A 19,880-nucleotide genomic window follows, 5' to 3' on the forward strand; every position below is an offset into this window, starting at 1 on the left:
CAGGTAGGCCGACACGCCCTGCGCGCTCGGCGGACTCGGTGCGGTAATAACTCGCCAAAGCAGGAAGCGGGATGCAGCCCATTGAGGGGGACATGAAGTCTACGTTTTCAGCGTTTGCGTAATGTCCAAGCGCTAAATTGAGGTAGACCAACCAAAGAAGGGAGACGGACATTTATTTATGTCAAGTTAATCGGAGCAAACATGCTGTTTTCTGCAAGCTTGCGCGCCACGTTGCTGTTTGGGATACTCGTTGCATTGGCTTTCGAGATCACGGGTAAGTTGAAAATGCAAATGGCAGACTTGAAAACTTTAAGCTGGGACTTTGTATTGGTACTGATAAAGGTACGTGAGGTATGTGAGATTATTATTAATAATAATACTAATAATAATATTGAACCACTGCAAATACTATTACAAGCATGTCGTGTGTGTCTGTCAGTGCGTGTATAAAATTAGCATGCCAAATATTTTATAGTGCGTCTATTACAGCATGTGTGTAGCAGGTTGTGTACAGTGTAGATTAGTGTAATATTGTAAGGTTATTTCAGATATTAATATGTTAAAAGCTTCAAAAATGGATAAAAAGCTTCTTAAAAATCAATCCGTGTCTTATGGCCTATATGGGTAAGCTAGTGTGGAGACTCCAGATTTGGGGTCCAGTGATCACAAGTCTCTTTTCCAGTTAAAAGCCATGCAAGACTGTTCATACTGCACACTTTTCCAGCACTAGGCACGTCACGTTGCTGTTTGGGATACTAGGTACAGGCACTTGTTCAGTATCTTCATTATGAGATCAACACAATGATTCAGAATCACATTTACACCATTTCTTTATTCAGATGACTTGGTTGTATTGTCTGCTGTACAATGCATATATTTGTATGTTAATATAATTTGAGGTGTTTCCAGTTATTGGCCTTTAAGTAAACAAATACAACAAGTAAATGTAATAGATTTGTATATAGTATAACAGTTGATTTTTGCAGTTGCCAGAACACATTGGTTGCAGCATCTAGCTATTTGAATAATATCCATTTGATAATGTACCTCTACCATTGCAAGAAAATTAGCTGCACAAGTAATGATTCTTAAGTCTTCTCAAATTCTGAAGACAATCTACAAATATAGTTGAAGACTGTTCAGTGGTGGTAATACTATCATAAAGAGAAGTTCAATGTATAGGTAGTTGTAAGGATTTGTGAGGTGATGATGTTTAGTACACAGATCTTTCATGAAGCAGATTGATTCAAAGGTAATTTTAGGTTGGAAGTGACCTTTGATGGGTGGAGTGGGCTGTTCTCATTTTAAACCATGCATAGGCTGTGTTCTGAATGAATTTCTGATTGTAGTAGATCGACTACACCATTAGTGCCTTGCTCGTATTTTGCAGGTAGTGTAGTGTAGTGTACTGCAGCCAACATGGTACTTGGAATTTGACCGGCCTCAAAAATACATGCGTACCAATAGAGAGGAATTTAAAGTAGAGTTTCTCTTTCAAGAGAGAGTAGATAAATCATTATAAGTCTGAGAATGAGAAATTTTCCAACCTCAGCTTCAGTGCGAATTAAACCATTTCAGCTTTATGTGATGCCAGATTTACATATCTGTGCAAACTTCATTTATGGTTTGCATTACAGAAACACCAAGCTTTTGCCAGGCAACACAATTCTTTTATTTGATTTTGGGTGTAGAATCTGCTTTCAGGTATCCTTGCCCATCCTTCTGCAAAGTTAATGATTAACCCCTTCTAGTCAGTGATCAATGAACTCAAACATTTGGAAATCTGTGAAAGATGAATAGATATTAGCATTTAATATATTGTATGTGTCAGATGGTCAAGGCACACTGTGTACATCTCTTAGACTACACATCAGAACACCATAAAACAAAAACGCAAGACTAGTTTACAGTCCAGCAATAAAATATATTGTGATATGGTGCTTCTGCTTCTGGAATAAATAAGGAAACAGGTGTGCTTGTGTTGCTGCAGGTGAAATGGGTGTTTCATATTTACACAGGAAACTGTCATACTGCTTTTGAATGGAACGCCATGTAGGTGATTAAATGAGTGACTGACACCAGTAGAGATGGAGGAACCCTGGAGGAACTCATATTTTGCCTTGCCAATACTCTCTGTTTGACCTAAATAAGGAGTCTCACAGTAACATTTCCAACCCTTCCTCTGTGAGGGGGCATCCAGCTTCAATTAAAAGCTTCAGGACAACAATTCTGAAACCACAATCCCAGATTCTGTTTCCATCTTTGAACAAAGCGAGTTCAGAAGCTCTTTTGTTCATGTTCTCTGTGTTGACCGAGAGCTCTGGCTTTGTGTGGATACATGTTTGATGTAGTATGATTGGAGTGTCAGTTAGTGATCTCGCATGGTGGTGGCCGAGGGGGGGCAGGTGACCCAGCAAGTTTAACTTTGTGAACCTGTTTGTGTGGTATGTATATCAAGTGATTGATCAACAAGTAGGCAGACTGTTGCTGCTTTCTTGTGGGCACATTTACAGATGTACATGAAACACCCACAGATGCTTCCTTTTTTATTATCCATTTGTTTTTTTTCCTCTGGCTTCCAGGAATGCTTGATAATTACTGTGATAGGTGTGAATATCATGTGATAGGAGATAGTGTGAAAATATAGTGTCCTGATTTGTGAGAATTAAAAAGATCTCAGCCACAGTTCCTTGTCTGTATTCGATTTCTGAGATAAATACCTATATAATATATAATATAATCACTAAACGCATACTTTAGGTGTACAGGTGGTCAATGTGATGGGGTCTGAGTGTTCTGGTGAGTGTTGCTCTAATGACGGTAGATGTGAACTGGACTTGTTGCCATAAGTGGCTGTTATTTTATCCATCTCCCTGAAACGTAAAAAGGAAAATATTGCTTCAGTTTTCTTTCTGTTAGACGACACGTCTACACAGAACTTGCTCATAGTTAGTCACAAAGGAAGTTCATATATAATAGCAAATGTACGTGTTCTGTTGCGTGAATCAGAGTTCAGTGTGTTCCTTTAATTGTGGTGGGCGTTAACGTGGTAATGAGAAGGCTGGGAGATTTGGGTCAAATTTCAATGCAAATACTTTTAGGTCGGTAGTACTTATTTTTGTAGGGGTTTCAAATGTTTTGTATTTATTTTCATAATAGTAGTATATGCATCTTTTCACAAAGATTAATAGTAGATGAGTTTTCATTCCTGTCTTCCATCATTAATATTTCAATCCCTGTATCTCTCACACTGAACCAAACCTCTGGATTTAATGTGAGTGGTTTTGCCATTTCTGACACTGCACCTTCATTCTGTGTTTTTTTTAACTCCTTCCGCAATAAACCTCACGTTTAATTTGGTGCGTTGATTTATTTTTTCAGAAGGCGGGCAGGTGACGCTGATACCGGATGCAGACACCTCTGTTGCCATAACTAGATCACTCTCGGGAATTAACTGCACTGTTTGCGTGAAGGACAGATCAAGCATGAAGTGCCACAAAGAGATAACACTAAAAGGAGGCCCCAATGTGTCGGTGGAGTTCACCTGTGCACAGCCCCAGGACGTCTTCACTGTGGCTATCAGCAAGAATATCGGTAAGAGGTTCAATCATGAGTGAGTTTCTGATCATTATACAGTGAGGGGAAAAAAGTATTTGATCCCCTGCTGATTTTGTACGTTTGCCCACTGACAAAGAAATGATCAGTCTATAATTTTAATGGTAGGTGTATTTTAACAGTGAGAGACAGAATAACAACAAAAAAATCCAGAAAAACGCATTTCAAAAAAGTTATAAATTAATTTGCATGTTAATGAGTGAAATAAGTATTTGATCCCCTATCAATCAGCAAGATTTCTGGCTCCCTCTCTTAAAGGGAGTGCTCCTAATCTCAGCTCGTTACCTGTATAAAAGACACCTGTCCACAGAAGCAATCAATCAATCAGATTCCAAACTCTCAACCATGGCCAAGACCAAAGAGCTGTCCAAGGATGTCAGGGACAAGACTGTAGACCTACACAAGGCTGGAATGGGCTACAAGACCATCACCAAGCAGCTTGGTGAGAAGGTGACAACAGTTGGTGCGATTATTCGCAAATGGAAGAAACACAAAATAACTGTCAGTCTCCCTCGGTCTGGGGCTCCATGCAAGATCTCACCTCGTGGAGTTTCAATGATCATGAGAACGGTGAGGAATCAGCCCAGAACTACACGGGAGGATCTTGTTAATGATCTCAAGGCAGCTGGGACCATAGTCACCAAGAAAACAATTGGTAACACACTACGCCGTGAAGGACTGAAATCCTGCAGCGCCCGCAAGGCCCCCCTGCTCAAGAAAGCACATGTACAGGCCCGTCTGAAGTTTGCCAATGAACATCTGAATGATTTAGAGGAGAACTGGGTGAAAGTGTTGTGGTCAGATGAGACCAAAATCGAGCTCTTTGGCATCAATTCAACTCGCCGTGTTTGGAGGAGGAGGAGGAATGATCCCAAGAACACCATCCCCACCGTCAAACATGGAGGTGGAAACATTATGCTTTGGGGGTGTTTTTCTGCTAAGGGGACAGGACAACTGCACCGCATCAAAGGGACGATGAACGGGGCCATGTACCGTCAAATCTTGGGTGAGAACCTCCTTCCCTCAGCCAGGGCATTGAAAATGGGTCGTGGATGGGTATTCCAGCATGACAATGACCCAAAACACACAGCCAAGGCAACAAAGGAGTGGCTCAAGAAGAAGCACATTAAGGTGCTGGAGTGGCCTAGCCAGTCTCCAGACCTCTATCCCATAGAAAATCTGTGGAGGAAGCTGAAGGTTCGAGTTGCCAAACGTCAGCCTCAAAACCTTGGAGAGGATCTGCAAAGAGGAGTGGGACAAAATCCCTCCTGAGATGTGTGCAAACCTGGTGGCCAACTACAAGAAACGTCTGACCTCTGTGATTGCCAACAAGGGTTTTGCCACCAAGTACTAATTCGAAGGGGTCAAATACTTATTTCCCTCATTAACATGCAAATCAATTTATAACTTTTTTGAAATGCGTTTTTCTGGATTTTTTTGTTGTTATTCTGTCTCTCACTGTTAAAATACACCTACCATTAAAATTATAGACTGATCATTTCTTTGTCAGTGTGCAAACGTACAAAATCAGCAGGGGATCAAATACTTTTTTCCCTCACTGTATTCCAGGTTTAGCAAGGAATTGGTGTTTTGTGTCTCTGCATTTTATCTCTGTATTGTGTTTTTGTTTAATTTGTATTCCCATTTCAAGTAATTTTTGTTGGATGTTTGTTATAAATGTTTATATTCTTATTGTTTATTTTTAATGTGAAATGCTATGGCATGATGTAAATTTGATAGCTAACATACTGATTAAAACCCCCTCTTTTCCCTAGGGTGTAATTTGAATTCCTGCAACACCAAAGTTGTGCAGGCACAGAGCTCCCTCTTCATGGACTTCAACAGAACCTTGCACTGGGATATTAAGGGTCAACCAAAGAACGCCTTCCAGGTGGATTTCTCAGGATATGGGCTGAGGCAGATCCTGCCCTCGGAGAGCTGCCCAGACCTCCAGAAATATACTGTTGTTGCCTACCAGCGTGTTGGACTTACCCGCATAGGGATGTTCTGCAAGGGTGGCATGATCTCCAAAATTCAAGTGCTGTACAAAGGCAGGGTGTCGCTGCAGGTTCCTGGGAACGCACTGAATGTTTCTAACTTTGAAATCTTGCCTGGACCTGTGTTAAAAAGTAAGTTGTTCTCAAACTGTGATCTGTGAGCTCCTTTCCTGTTTTTAGGGCATTATGAAATGTAACTGAATACAGTTTTGCATTAGTATTAATTTAATTAAACTTACATTTTGGTTTGGGTGAGTAAACCACACTTGTGTAAGATTAGAGTTGCATTTCCACTGGGTATGTCTGATAAATTATACTGTTAATTATACACCGATCAGCCATAACATTATGACCACTGACAGGTGAAGTGAATAACACTGATAATCTTGTTATCATGGCACCTGTCAGTGGGTGGGATATATTAGGCAGCAAGTGAACATTTTGTCCTCAAAGTTGATGTGTTAGAAGCAGGAAAAATGGGCAAGCGTAAGGATCTGAGCGACTCTGACAAGGGCCAAATTGTGATGGCTAGGCGACTGGGTCAGAGCATCTCCAAAACTGCAGCTCTTGTGGGGTGTTCCCGGTCTGCAGTGGTCAGTACCTATCAAAAGTGGTGCAAGGAAGGAAAAGCAGTGAACCGGCAACAGGGTCATGGGCGGCCAAGGCTCATTGATGCACGTAGCCGCAGACCAGTCAGGGTGCCCATGCTGACCCCTGTCCACTGCCGAAAGCGCCTACAAAGGGCACGTGAGCATCAGAACTGGACCACGGAGCAATGGAAGAAGGTGGCCTGGTCTGATGAATCACGAGTTCAAGGTGTTGACTTGGCTTCCAGATTCCCCAGATCTCAATCCAATCGAGCATCTGTGGGATGTGCTGGACAAACAAGTCCGATCCATGGAGGCCCCACCTCGCAACTTACAGGACTTCAAGGATCTGCTGCTAACATCTTGGTACCAGATACCACAGCACACCTTCAGAGGTCTAGTGGAGTCCATGCCTCAACGGGTCAGGGCTGTTTTGGCGGCAAAATGGGGACCTACACAATATTAGGCAGGTGGTCATAATGTTATGGCTGATCGGTGTAGATCAGTATTACCTACTGAAATGACATACATTTTAGCTTTGATAATAAATATGTTAAACACCACTGAATAGGTCTAGAATAAAAGTTATTAATGTAATAAAAGATTTTGTGCACTGTACTGTTGATCCCCAGTTTATCAACATTTATCTGGAATCACCAGAGCCCTGTTCCTCTTAGCTGGTTTAACTAATTCAGGCTAATCAGACGTTAGCTGGATTCAGTTACTCTGATTAATTAAGTCAAGCTTTCTCTGTTACTCAAAGCCGAATAGAGGCTAAACTGGTGTTGTTAACTTGATTTTCAACTTAAGAAATCCGGTTACGTGTGTGTGCTTGTGCTGGATTGCACAGCACTGAAACAATAACCTTCATGAAGATAACGTCAAAACAGAGAGCAACTTGTGTCAGCCTGACAGAGCTAGACCTTCTCATGGAAAGTTTTGAGGAATATATAGACATTTTCACAGCTAAATGAAACAATGCTGCTGCCCAGTCCAGAGAGGAACCATGGCAAAAATCTCTTAATTTACACAGACTATGTATTTACCCCAATATAATTTCACACGTCCAATTTAAATCGGAATGCTTGTAGTAACTGAATGTAACATGGACTGAGAGTTTGCTGTATCAGAATTGTTCGCTTTTTTAAAATGTAATACTGTAGTATTATGTTGTACTAATGAATCTGTCTGATCTATCTAAATGTCTGGATTCACCTTTGTAGCCAAATGAACAGGAAATGATCCCATCATAGTGAGATTTGTTGGATCACCTCATAAAAATATTTAAGCAGTTGGCTTCAATATTTGAAAGGAGTCGGGTAGATTAACAGATCATATGGGAATAACTGAGGTCATGTCACTGATGATGTACAGTATTATCCAAAATCTGATACCCTACTGTCTAGCACAGGTATTGTATAATTATCATTAAAATGCTGGATTATTTGCATCAGTTGCTGAATTGTAGCTCAATTTTAATATCATGTATGTGATAACATCATAAGCACCTGTAAATTAATTTTTTCCCTTTCACAAAATCTGCCTCATTTGGTCCTGAGGGTGCCTTTATGGGAATCTGACTGTACAACACCAATGACGTTGTGGATCTCTGCATAATAATGTATTCTATAAAACTAACGATAGGATTACCTATTCATTAAATTGCATATAACCTCGTAGCAGCAGCTTTGCCAATATATCCAACTGAGTATAAGAATGCGCCACTAGCAAAATATCACAGCCCTGTGCATATTGTCTTACTGTCTAAACACTGCTGTGCCAGGTGGTGTGGGCAGTGTATGAAAGTAGATTTATTAGGTAAATTATACATTGCTGACTGAATCTATAGCGCTCAAATAAAGAAAAATAGGTGAATGATGCAAATTATCTTGGCGATCTCTCAATACTCATACCCTATGAGAAGCTGATCTAATTTAAAAATTTTCTGTACAGATCTGGCTAACTCAAAGTTATCCTGTACTGGAACAGTTTTAAGGTTAAGGATGTGTTGCTATAGTAATTTAGTCAGTTGGACTTGAAGCTTGCTTCGAGAAACGGAAAAAGCCAGCCTTCTGTCAAGTTATCTTTAAAGTTATCTGGTTAACTCAGCCAGCTACAAGGAATGGGGACCAAGTGACTTTTTGATTCATTGGCTTTTGTATTCTCGTACAGGACTGGCAATAATTGAGGTGAACCTGAAGCCAGAGTCCAGCGTGACTTTCATGTCGCCCAACTACCCAGAATACTTTCCTGACGATGACTACATGACCTGGAAATTCAGTGTTCCTCGCAAGAACAACGCTACTGTGCAGTTCCTGCATTACACCGAGCCCAGCTGTGTGAAGAAGGATGCGGAGGTGGAATACCACAGAACCAACTCAAATAATAATAATACCCTCGGGAAGAGTTTGGGAGAAGAGCAGCCATCCCACATGCAGCAGGATTTCACCATGTCTCTGAACAACTGTGAAGATGACAAGAGCAGTTCTGTTGGCTTGAGCTTAAAGTTTGAAATCATTGTGATCAAAAGCCATCTTCCAGGTAGGTAGCAATTAAAAGATTTGAAGTTGTGTGAAGTTGTTGAAAACAATAATACTGTATGATTGTGTAACCTGAAAACAAAATTGTCAATAAACGTAAGACTTAAAGCAGGCTTGGTGGTATACATTTTGAGGCTTTTGTGCTTGCGTATTTCAAATGCAGATTTTTATATTTTAAATTTGGGTATTGATTTTTTTCATTTGAAAACAATTTAACTATTGGGTAAATTTTCATTATACAATCCTGTCTCGTCTCCTTCCCCTCCAGGGATAAATCATTGTTCATGGTAGTTAAAGAAACCAACAAGTGCCAAAATACATTTCAGGGAAGTTCTGAGGTGTGTCAGTCAGCTGGTGTAGTGTTACAGGTCAGCCAGGCCAAGGGAAGATTTAGGATTCATCCAATGCTGATTCATCCCTGCCTATACAGACACCTCATCCTGAGGTATTGGTAAAAGGCTGGACAAAAGCTTTGCAAATAAAAACATTGTTGTTTTTCCATTATGTATGTGTGGTAAAATTACACAATGGATTCCAGAGCGTATAGCTCCCAAAGAATAGAGCTTACTTTATCTGAAGCAATAAGATTATTTTATATTTTGCATATAGTTCTTTGGGGACCAGGCACCACTATATTGTCTTCCTTTTTGTTTTTTGGGATATACTTGTCACATTGGCTTATTACCTGGAAGATATACATTTATATAGGGATGAATTACAAATTAAAATAGCCAACAACAGAATATATTAATTACTATATATTTTAAAGTAAGTAGAAAGTAGTATTTTCAAGATATTTGCTGTTCTGTGCTGTGATATGTATCCACCTGTGTTTGCAGTGCTGTCCACAGTCGATCTGGAGAAGAGCGAAGGGCTGACTATTCAGATCGACAAAACAAACCCAGCGTCAGATTGTGAGATTAAAGCTGACTCGGTCATCATGCAAAATATCACCTTACAGTCGGGGAACAAGTTCAACCTCTCTTTCCAGGACTGTATGAAGGAAGATGTCATCTTAACCATCACTAAAACCATCGGTAACCAACTGCCTTTCAACTATGAATATAAGAGGGGTGGTCTCTTGATCTCTTGAACTGAAATGTAACTTAAATTGTAGAATTTTGCAAATAATTCCCAGTCGATACAGGTATAGAGAAAATGCTAACCTTCCCTTTTCAGGTGGTTCAAATGTATACCAGTGTTGGCAGCTACAGGTGCAAAGGACCACAGTCATGACATCGACAGTAATCGGCAAGATGAAACCAGGCAGTGCATAACCGTTGGGCAACAAGCTGATATTTTGTGATAAAAACGTATTGCATTCTGTTCACTGCTAAAGTCTAAAGGCTGGCATTGCAATTAAATTGGCCGTCTTTTAGTTTTTAATTTCAGTTAGTATTTACCTCTCAGCAGTACAATTATTTTTGTTTAAATTGCTGTCTTTCCTCAACACAGCGTACAGATGAGAGATTAGGAATGCCTGCAAATTCCCTGTGAGAAATCGGTACTGCTGGTGCCCATCTCAGTAATGTCAGTAGTTGCTTTAATAGGAATAAGAACCTGATCATGTTTTGGGTTTGCCTTGATGTTTCAGAGTGCCTGACACTGAAGGGATGTCCTGTGAGTGCAATGCCTCTCGCTGTGCCCACGCTGGAGCCCTCTCTGCCCATCTCTCCACAAAGAATCACCTGGCACCTGAGGCCCCCAGAAAATGGCACGGTGGAGCTCAAGGCACAGATGGACGGCCTGCAGCAGTCACTGCCTGGGTACGAGTGCAACCAGAGCTTCTCTTACACCTTGACAGAGCCTGATGGCTCAAATATTGGCACCTTCTGTAGCAGCGGCAGCATCAACAAAGTTCAGATCCACAGCGACATGTCCATCGTCATGACGGCCAACGGGGTGATAGACCTCAGCCAGGCACAGCAGCCCATCTTTAACGTCTCCTTCACGAAAGACATCCAAGGTAATGAGCAAAAGTGGCCCTAGCAGAGTCCCCTAGGTCTCTTCTCTAAAGTGTTGGCTGTATTATGCTGTTGTGGAACATATTAATGTTTTTCTTTTTTGCTTACCTATTGCAACTGGATACTTTGTAGAAGCAGATACATTATTGCCTATTAAGTGCCCTTAAAAAATATGTAATGGGTTTTATTAATAATGCTTAAATTCAAACCAATCGATGAGAAACTTCGTTCAAAACAATCAGTTTTGAACATTAGACCGTGTCTTTGGTTTAAGCATTTTTTGTTTGTTTATTGATTACTGCAATCTGAGTATTTTAGTCTAGACTAAGGGTGTAATGATAAAAAATCGAATATTGATATTTGTATCGATTTCCCTCCTTATTATGATGATTGATAATAAAAGTGGATCATCAATAATGGACAAGTTACATTTTTGGGAATTCCTAAAGTATAAGTTAAGCAAAGTTCTTATTTTGTCAATACATTTACATGACGCTACTATCTCCCTGAGAGGTACATTTGATCATTTCTGAGCAGGATCAAGGATTTCTGAGCAAGTAACTCATTGTGCATTAACATGTTTTCATTTGAAAAGTTATATTTTGAGAAGATACTAAAACGTAAGTATATACTTGTTGTAAACAAGTATAATATAGAGGCGTTTTATTTTGTATGTAAAAGAAAAAAACTCAATATTGATTTAATCAAACGATTTCATATTGCAGCCTCAATCGATTTAAGTTAACCTGACACTTCTAGTCTAGACAAAGAACGGTTGCATCCATGGATGGTGTGAACAGGGGTGATTGTTTTTTTTTTTTAGCTGCATGTGATCTTATTAGCATCCACAAGAGGGCACTCAAACCAATGTCTTCATTTGTAGAGTCCATTTTAGTAGGGATTTTAACTAAAGGGGAACCAGCAATCGCACAGCTGCATGTGAGTGTGTGTGGGTAGTACCCTCACTTAAGCTTTTCACTTAATTTGTTTCCCTAGACTGTATGTTTTTTAATGTGGGCCTCTATCTTCCCTCCACAGAGAGTTACATCTTCACAGTCACCCCCAAAGTTGGAGTGGTGACCCTCCTGGCCACGCCCAACTGGCCCGTGGGGATGAAGCCCTCTGCCATGGTGTCCTGGATCGTGTCGCTGCCCAGAAAAACCGAGGCTGACCTGGGCTTCCTCAACATCAGCCAGCCCAAGTGTAGCCAGGGCAACACGCAGATCACAGCGCTGTCCCAGGGCTCCGGGGAGAACCTGTTCAGCCTCAGGGAGGACGAGAGCGCTAAGTCTCAGCTGAGCATGGATGACAGCTTCTGGCTTAAGATGTCCAACTGCCAGCCCGAGTCCCAGCAGCCTGGCTTCAGTGTGCTGAGTAAAATCACCCTGCAGAAGAAGTCGAGTAAGGATGACTAAATAATTATTGAACCATTACTAGAATTTAGTTTTTAGGGAAATGGACAATTTACTTATTTTTCTACCAACAATGTTTTGATATGGTATTTGATCAATATAAAACCTCACTAATTAATTTTTTGTTTTTTTGTTTTTAAGATCTCCTCTTGAATATAATCCTGGGGGCTGTTGGTGCTTTGCTGTTCATTTTGCTGATTGTCTTAATTGTCGTCTGTGTTGTATTAAGGTGAGTTTTCTCAGTTGCCACTTGTCACGTGTGCGCTGTGGCATTTTGTTTTTCAGCATTGTTTTCAGTGTGATGCCAGATGTGCAAATTATTTTTTTATTTTCTAGAAATTCTAATCGTTCACAGTTGTTTTAAATCTGAAATCTCTCCAAATCTGTTGTATCCCTTAAACATTGTAGCTCTATATTTGGGCTACACTTTTTAAATGTCTTACTCAGTCTATCCCATTTAATTGAAATGCCTTTAACAGTAATTAAATTGCTTTTGTTGGTCTGATGTCTTGATGTCTCATCCTCGTCATTACAGAAAGAAGAAGCAGAAGCAGAAGGAAAACCAAATGGCTATCTATAATCCCAATGTCAATACATTCTTCCCGGGGCACTCCCTGTTCCCCAAGACCAGGGCAGACAATGAGTCGCACATTTATGCTGACATAGAAGACACCATGGTGTATGGGCACCTACTGAATGAGATCGAGGGGGGCCCGCCTCAGGTGGACACGTACCGGACCTTCACCGGGCCCATGGATGACACCCCTGTGAGCAATGATGGTAAAGACAGCCGCTGTAACCCGGAGGTGGATGTCTATCGACCATTTATCAGCCTTTCTGAAGCCGCTCCGGGCGCTGCTGGAGTTCTGGGTCGGGGAAACAGCCTGGCCTATATGGACCGGCGCATGGTGGACAACGAGCTCTACACCTTCAAGAGTAACGGAGATGCCTCCCCTCTCCCACCTCCACCACTCATGGAACCGATAGCGGATACGGACAAGGAGACCGAAGAGGCAGTGTAGCACAGTTTGAGGCCTCTCTCACGGGACAGGCGTCACTGCTGGCAACCTTACAGGACTTTGGTTTTCATCACAACTGTTGGCCTGCTGCAGACGCTCGTCTTTTTGGGCCTGCTGACAATTCCCCTACCATTAGCAAACGCCTCTCTGATCCATTGTGAGAAAACGGGGGAAAAAAACATCATGTGAGGGTTGAATTTATTGTCCCTTCCTTGTGTATAGTATCCTGATGTTTTAATGATGGCCTTTCTTGTTCTTTGTTTCACTGCCCTTCAATGAACTAACAGGTTTCCCACCTGAATAGACCTCAGGTTGTCTATTAGTGTTGGAGATTGTTTAATGTGTAATTCACCAGAGGTTAGTTTCTAAGACTCATGTCTCTTAATGTTTGGTCAGGTGTTATGGTTCAATGAGAGAAGTTTCCCTTTTCTTACAAACATTTTTGGGGAGAGATTTTACTTGCACTAATTTTTCTCCTTTAATTCCTTTAATTTTGTACGCTTCTGAGGGATTTCTATTGTGTGCGCTGTATGAACTAAAATGTGTATATGTATATATATTAAGCAGTTTTTAATATAAGTGAACGTGCAAAGTAAATGTTATGAAAGCACTGAGGGATCACTGTAGCCACCGCACGCAATGAGGTAATAACACTGTGTGACATTTCCAAAGCCTCTCTAAGACATGTCACTTTTACTGATAGGCACAGACAGGAGAGTTGGCGGGGGGAATACACAGTACCTTGGGTAATAACGAGACCTGGGGGGGATTATACGGATTCTCATAACATTCTCGTCAAAGCTCTTCTTTCTATGAAGGGTTGTTTGTAGGGGTTTGATGACCTTTATGGTCCCCACTAGTTCATATGAGTCATGCACCTGAACGTCTGTTTTGTTTTTAGGCTCTTTTGTTGTATTTAGGCAATGCTCCCCTAATGACATTTAACGTTCCCTGCTGCAGTTGGGATTCACTCGCCTGAGAGCTTCAGGAATCCACTCGGACTGTTAACAAAGCCAACCGGTCATTGCCTGGATAAAACAAAGGGAAATTAGGTCTTAAATAATAATAACATGAAAAGAATGAGAACGTTTTTGTCCGATCACTGCCAATGCAGGTAGCTGACAAGTCGCTGGCCTGACGATCTTTATAGCAGTGCCCAGGATTGAAGGGAACTCGAGGGAACAGGGAGAAGTGATGTCCTCATCTGTCAGAACAGAGTTGCCCTCATGAGTGAGTCACCTAGCAGTCCAGAACACCGCGCCTGTCCCCACTGCACCGGGGAGCCTGAGTCACCGGGACGAGAGCGAATATTGGGGTCTATTCCAAACAATCTGCAAAAAAACGCAATCGTTTTACAGTATTATAGAGATTGTGAAAAGGCATCCTGTTTTTTAGTTTTAGTTTTTTTTATGTGAAATGTTTTTAATATATTGAATACATCTTCAGCTGACTGCATTAGCATCTGTTTTCAGCTTCATCAGAAGTGATCATTTAATTCTACATGACTTCTCTGCCTTGTACTGTCAGTCAATCGATCGTTGGAAGATTACGTGGGATCAGGCTTTTTGAATTTTTTGGAAGCAGGTTTATTCATTCTCAGTAGCCTGTTTTATTTTTGTTTTCATTTCCAAATAAACTGCAGTGTTCACTTGGATTGTTTTAAAGAATAAATGTGCTGTCAGATTGTGCACAGAGTATGTATTTTTTCTCATTCTATTCATTTAAATACTCTTAGTATGTTAATGTATTTATAGAGAGTTTTGATATTTTATTTTGAAAATATAAAATAATAAGGAATCCATAATATGACCCTGGAAACCACTATTTTTGGTTGTCTGATTGTACATTACTTTCAGTTTCATATAGTTATTCTAGTAGTATGGTTTCATGTGAATGTTTTTGCTTGTTATAGTCAATGAATTTGACAAAATAAAAATATTAAGATGATTGTAATTGGCGACTGGTGGGCGTGCTGAGGTTTGGTGTAAAAGCACTGGAATGTGTCGACACCCATTGCCAACCTAAAGGCTGCACCTAAATTGTGGTAGTAACTTGGTGCAATAAATTACGTAACCATAAGTAAATTGTTAGTTATATAATTCATTGGAGTAATGAAAATAACACTCATTTTCTAACAAATTTATTAAGTAATTTAACAGATTAATATTCTGGCTTTTGGTTATATCAGGCTAGACATTTTTGGTTACAAAAATAAACCGGCAGCGACTAGCTTGCTGAAATTAACCTTGTATATATTAATTTCACCACAAATGAGGAAAATGAAAAATACAGAGAATGCAAAATATAAATAGAAATCTGTTTTAAAGCAAGTTCTTACTGAAGGGCATAAATAAGTTTTCTTACAATCTTACATTATTAATCCTCTTTGGCATATTTTCAGCACATTGTTGCAACCATGTTTATTGTATATGTATTAGATGTGCTGTAATATCAGCCATCTTCATCCAACTCAAAATATTATTTTCAAGGGGAAAAACATTACTAGATGTTAATGGTATTTACAGACGCATTTTAAGAATTTGATTGTTTGTTAAAGAAACAGAATAGAAATGTGCAATCTGTATCACCATTTTGACCAGCGGTTTAATAGTGAGAGGATTCACCAGAATTCAAAAGACAAAATCAACAAAAACAGATCAACCCAATACATGTGCCTTTAGAAGGGGGAAGACGCAGAGAGGACACTCAGACAATGTTGAACTCGCAGATGAAGGGCTTCTCCGCGCGGCAGTTCTCGTCAAACCACTTCCCGTTGGCAGTGCCCGAGAGGACGGCGCAGTTCTGGGAGCGGTTGCCGTCGGGCTGGGTGGTGATTTCGGTCTCCCAGTTCTTGAACTTGATGTTGGTTCCCGTCACGTCTTTCCAGGAGCCCTCACTCATCATGTCGTTGATGCCCAGCCAGACCTGGGCCTCCTGGCCGATGCTCTTCCTCATGTAGTCGTAGAGCGAGTCGTTCTCGTCGCCGTTGAGGGGCGTGCTCAGCGTGCCGCCCTTGGAGATGCAGTCGTCGTTGGCCGTGTGATAACTTTTCTTCTCGTTCACTGCCAGGAAGCACTTGCCGTGGATTTTGGTTCCCTTCAGGCACACTGCGCAAGGATCAGAAATGAAAATCACTTGATGATTAACTCCTAATGGCTTACAGAGATGAGGGTTAATGTGTTGGTTTATTTAACTGTAAATGGAACCACATGTCTACTTGAAAACAAAGCTGGTTTGATTGGCACTGAGCTGTCAGACCTCCAAACAATCTTAGAATAAAAAGTGTCTAATGCTCCCTGACAGAGAGAGTGGGACTGTACCAGTCTGTAAGGCCTGCTGTTCCTTCAGGAGACTCAACTCCTGCAGGATATCCTCAATCTGCTGCTTGATCTCATCGATGGCTGCAGAGCTAGTTGCATCTGATTTGGAGACAAGAAAAGGGCAGTAAAAGTGAATTTGCTCAATCTGCTGAAGACCTTTGCATCCAGTGTTTGATTCAGACTAGAATGTTCCCTGGAATTCCAGTATTAAAAATCCACAGTGAATTAATAAGTGGTACGAAGGAGAAAAAGCAAAATGTGGATTTAGTTGTATATGCAGGACTGAGGATGCTATTTAAATATGATTATGAAAACAAAACAAAATATTGAAATACATGAATTTACAATCACGTGGCCAGAAAATAACAATTTCATTATACTGACATTAAACAGAGCCATAAAATAATAAGATGAAACATGCTGATTCTCTCAGTGTGGGGGAAAACAGTTAAGGAATCAATAGAGCCTGCAAAATACCTTTAAATATCCTGATGCCTGACATTACTCTGGTTGTTAAATTGCCCTGGAATGGTCTCATCAATACGACACTTAAGTGTGACACAAAGACAAAAATATACAGTTGTTTTTTTTGCACAGATTCTTGAACAATGCTGAAAATGAACAGCCTGCAGAATTCAATAGTTCTGTGAGTGAGATGTATTGACAATCCCATGACTAGTAGGGTTGTCAGCAATCATTTATTACAATGCACTCTAGGGCTAACATAGCACTCAACTATTCCCTTCTTCATATCATTATTAATGATTTTCAACACAACTTGTCTTTTCCAGTGTATATTCTCTGATTTAAATGGCAGGAGACAACATACACAATGGTACAGAGAGAAGGAAATAAAATGCTCTTATGAGACAGGACAATCCTAAAGAACATACTCCAGTCTGTAGCTGTAAGTGTACTGAATTTCCAGAATGACCTTTTCCCAGAAAACGTCCATCGTCATAAGAACGAATAAGAAGTAGGAGAGCAGCTGGCCTACCTTTCTTCGCAGGTTTTTTCTTGGGGGGGCTCTGCTGCTGCAGCGAGGCATGAACAACGCAGAGGAGGCAGAGCAGCACGCGTACTCCTGTGAACGCCATGGCTAGACCTGGAAATGCGCAGCGCAGGGGCAGAGCTCTCTAATTTATCTTCTCTTTCTATCCCTGAATGTGGAAAAACACTGTAATCAAAAACTTCTGCTCAATAAATCCATCCAGTTCAAGGGAGTCCAAGAAGCTGTTTTATCTGGACACTGTGCCAGACTGCACTTGACACGCTAAGCCAGATCACAAGCAAGGGATAACCGAGCGTGGTAAGGTGAGCAAAATCCTGATACACCCCACATGTGTAACAGACTGTCTTTTTTTTTTCCTTCCCTTTATTCTTTACAGAGAGGGGGGGAGGAAAAATAGAAAGCCATGAAAAAAGCAGCATTCTTTAAGATGGAGCGACAGTTCATCAATCTCTTTTACTCCCTTCCCATTCCCATTGATGGCTGTGACTGGGAAGGTAATGTTTAAATGTCACTTTTTAAACATTCCCTAGGAAGATCATCTATCAAACATACTTTCACATTTTTGGACGAGGAATTTTCACGCCATCGGTTGTCAGTAAGTAAAATGTGCAGGGGAATTGTATATCCTCCCAGATTTCTCCTGCACATTGGCACGCAACTCACAGACACAATTTGTCCAGCTTCCACTTATCCAAACAAGGAAAAAGTCATAAAAGTCTTGATATATTTCACGATCTGACAAGATACAAGCCATTTATGAAGCAAACCACATTTAGGATGTGTCAGCTGGCTTTGCAAAACCTAAAGCGCTTGAATTTGCAGTCAAATGGAAAAGGCTGGGTGCTAGCTGACTTCAGAATAATGTAGATTCCTCACACATGAACAGCAGTTGAGAAAGCTGTCAGATTCTGAAAACGGCAAGTTCAACACAAAGAGATATCCTCACTTTGTTGTCGGGGGGAAAGCTGCCGTTGTGGAGGCATATTGGGTTTGACAATCCTTGTGTATTAGCTTCCACAGATCACAGAGCACACAGTTACACCGAGGAGAGCTCTGACTTGCTTCGGTCTATTCTTTAAAGCTTTTAGCACCACAAAACTGTTGCGGATGGTTTAATTGAACTATTAACTCCTTTAATTAACATCTTTTAATTAACTGTTTAGAACTGCTCAGCTGCACATTTGTAGAGGAATCTCAAAACTTCAAAGCTTAAAATGTCTAATTATGAAATGATTAGTTCAAACTTATCAGCTAGGATGCAAAGTGAAGACAAAAAATTATTTGTTTAGAGGACATTCACAAGAAATTTGGAAGAAGGATAGTTTGTATTGATATGCTGAAAGTCAATACTATTGTACTCTGTAATGAGTGTTTTCTTCATGGTTTTAATTTTCAGTGCAGGGACACAATCTTCCCAATGTTGAGAAAATAATCACTTACAAATCTTGTGGTGGCCTAAATGTAGCTGAATGATACTGCATCACTGTTCAGATCAGTGTGAAAATCATTTTCCCTTCTGAACACTTTAGTTCCTTTGCTTTTATGTGTGCGGATTTCAAAATGTCTGCAGAAGGCACGCTGGACTGGAACGTGTGTTACTAGGTAAATCTTTTCTTATTTATACACTGAGAAATAAAATCAACCTGGAAGTCCCAGTGCACTCACTTGAGGCACACTGGGCTATTTCTTTTGCCAAACCCATCCCGAGGTTGTGAAGCAGTGGAAAGCTACCAGAATCACATCTGTTTCTTCTCAGAGGAGCTGGATCCTCTTCAGCTGAAACGTGGCAGGTCTTGCATAATCCAATGTGGGGTCAAGTATAAAAAAGAAAAAGACACATTCCTCTCTCCCATCTCCAGGGGTTCATCAATCCCACATCCCACCGCTCTCTCCTCAAACTGACCTCTCCTGCGCAGCACATTAGCTCTCATAATACACTGGTCCACCCACAGAGCTCGAATCTGCCATCAAGTCAGCCCAACAGGAATGTGAAATGTATTTTTTTTTTTACCCTAGCACAAATGTGGGCTCAAGTTAATTTAGAACAAAAGTTTTCAAACAAAAAAAGGCCTCTCCACTACTACACAGGTGATGAAAATTGTTCCCTTTCTGAAATCCGTGCTTTTATCACTATTTCTTTTATTGTGAAGGTTCGAGTTCTCTTCCTTTAAAAGCAAATACATCAGCTCCCCACTCAACACACATACATGTCTGCTCCAATTAGCACACATCGTTCTGACAGTTGAGGATAAAAGCACGTGGCTCCCAGAGAGAAGCTTCTGGAACGGGAGACGTCAGCAGCAGGGCCAGAGAAACGGCTCTATTCGGTATGATTGGGTGACATTTTTGTTAATGTGAGATGCCTTGGATGATGGCCTTTGCAAAATAATAATTACATTAAAATAATAATGGCA

The 19,880-nt window shown here is 40.7% G+C and overlaps 2 protein-coding genes across 2 annotated transcripts; one reads left to right on the plus strand and one right to left on the minus strand.

Annotated features, from left to right (window-relative positions):
• The first annotated feature begins 47 nt into the window (after positions 1–47).
• Positions 48–14,822, plus strand: LOC136713495 (CUB domain-containing protein 1). The gene is made up of 9 exons (XM_066690600.1): positions 48–274; positions 3,382–3,594; positions 5,391–5,744; positions 8,372–8,740; positions 9,579–9,776; positions 10,334–10,705; positions 11,742–12,104; positions 12,257–12,344; positions 12,651–14,822. Exons 1-9 carry the CDS (start codon positions 202–204, stop codon positions 13,135–13,137), a joined length of 2,517 nt encoding a protein of 838 aa, XP_066546697.1. The 5' UTR covers positions 48–201; the 3' UTR covers positions 13,138–14,822.
• Positions 14,823–15,258: 436 nt separating this feature from the next.
• clec3ba (C-type lectin domain family 3, member Ba) lies at positions 15,259–17,794 on the minus strand. Its single transcript, XM_066690602.1, has 3 exons — positions 17,452–17,794; positions 16,455–16,553; positions 15,259–16,241 (listed from the first exon to the last, which is right to left on the minus strand). Exons 1-3 carry the CDS (start codon positions 17,549–17,551, stop codon positions 15,841–15,843), a joined length of 600 nt encoding a protein of 199 aa, XP_066546699.1. The 5' UTR covers positions 17,552–17,794; the 3' UTR covers positions 15,259–15,840.
• Positions 17,795–19,880: the final 2,086 nt, after the last annotated feature.

Source organism: Amia ocellicauda, chromosome 18 (assembly GCF_036373705.1).
Source record: "Amia ocellicauda isolate fAmiCal2 chromosome 18, fAmiCal2.hap1, whole genome shotgun sequence".
Classification (NCBI taxonomy): Eukaryota; Metazoa; Chordata; class Actinopteri; order Amiiformes; family Amiidae; genus Amia; species Amia ocellicauda.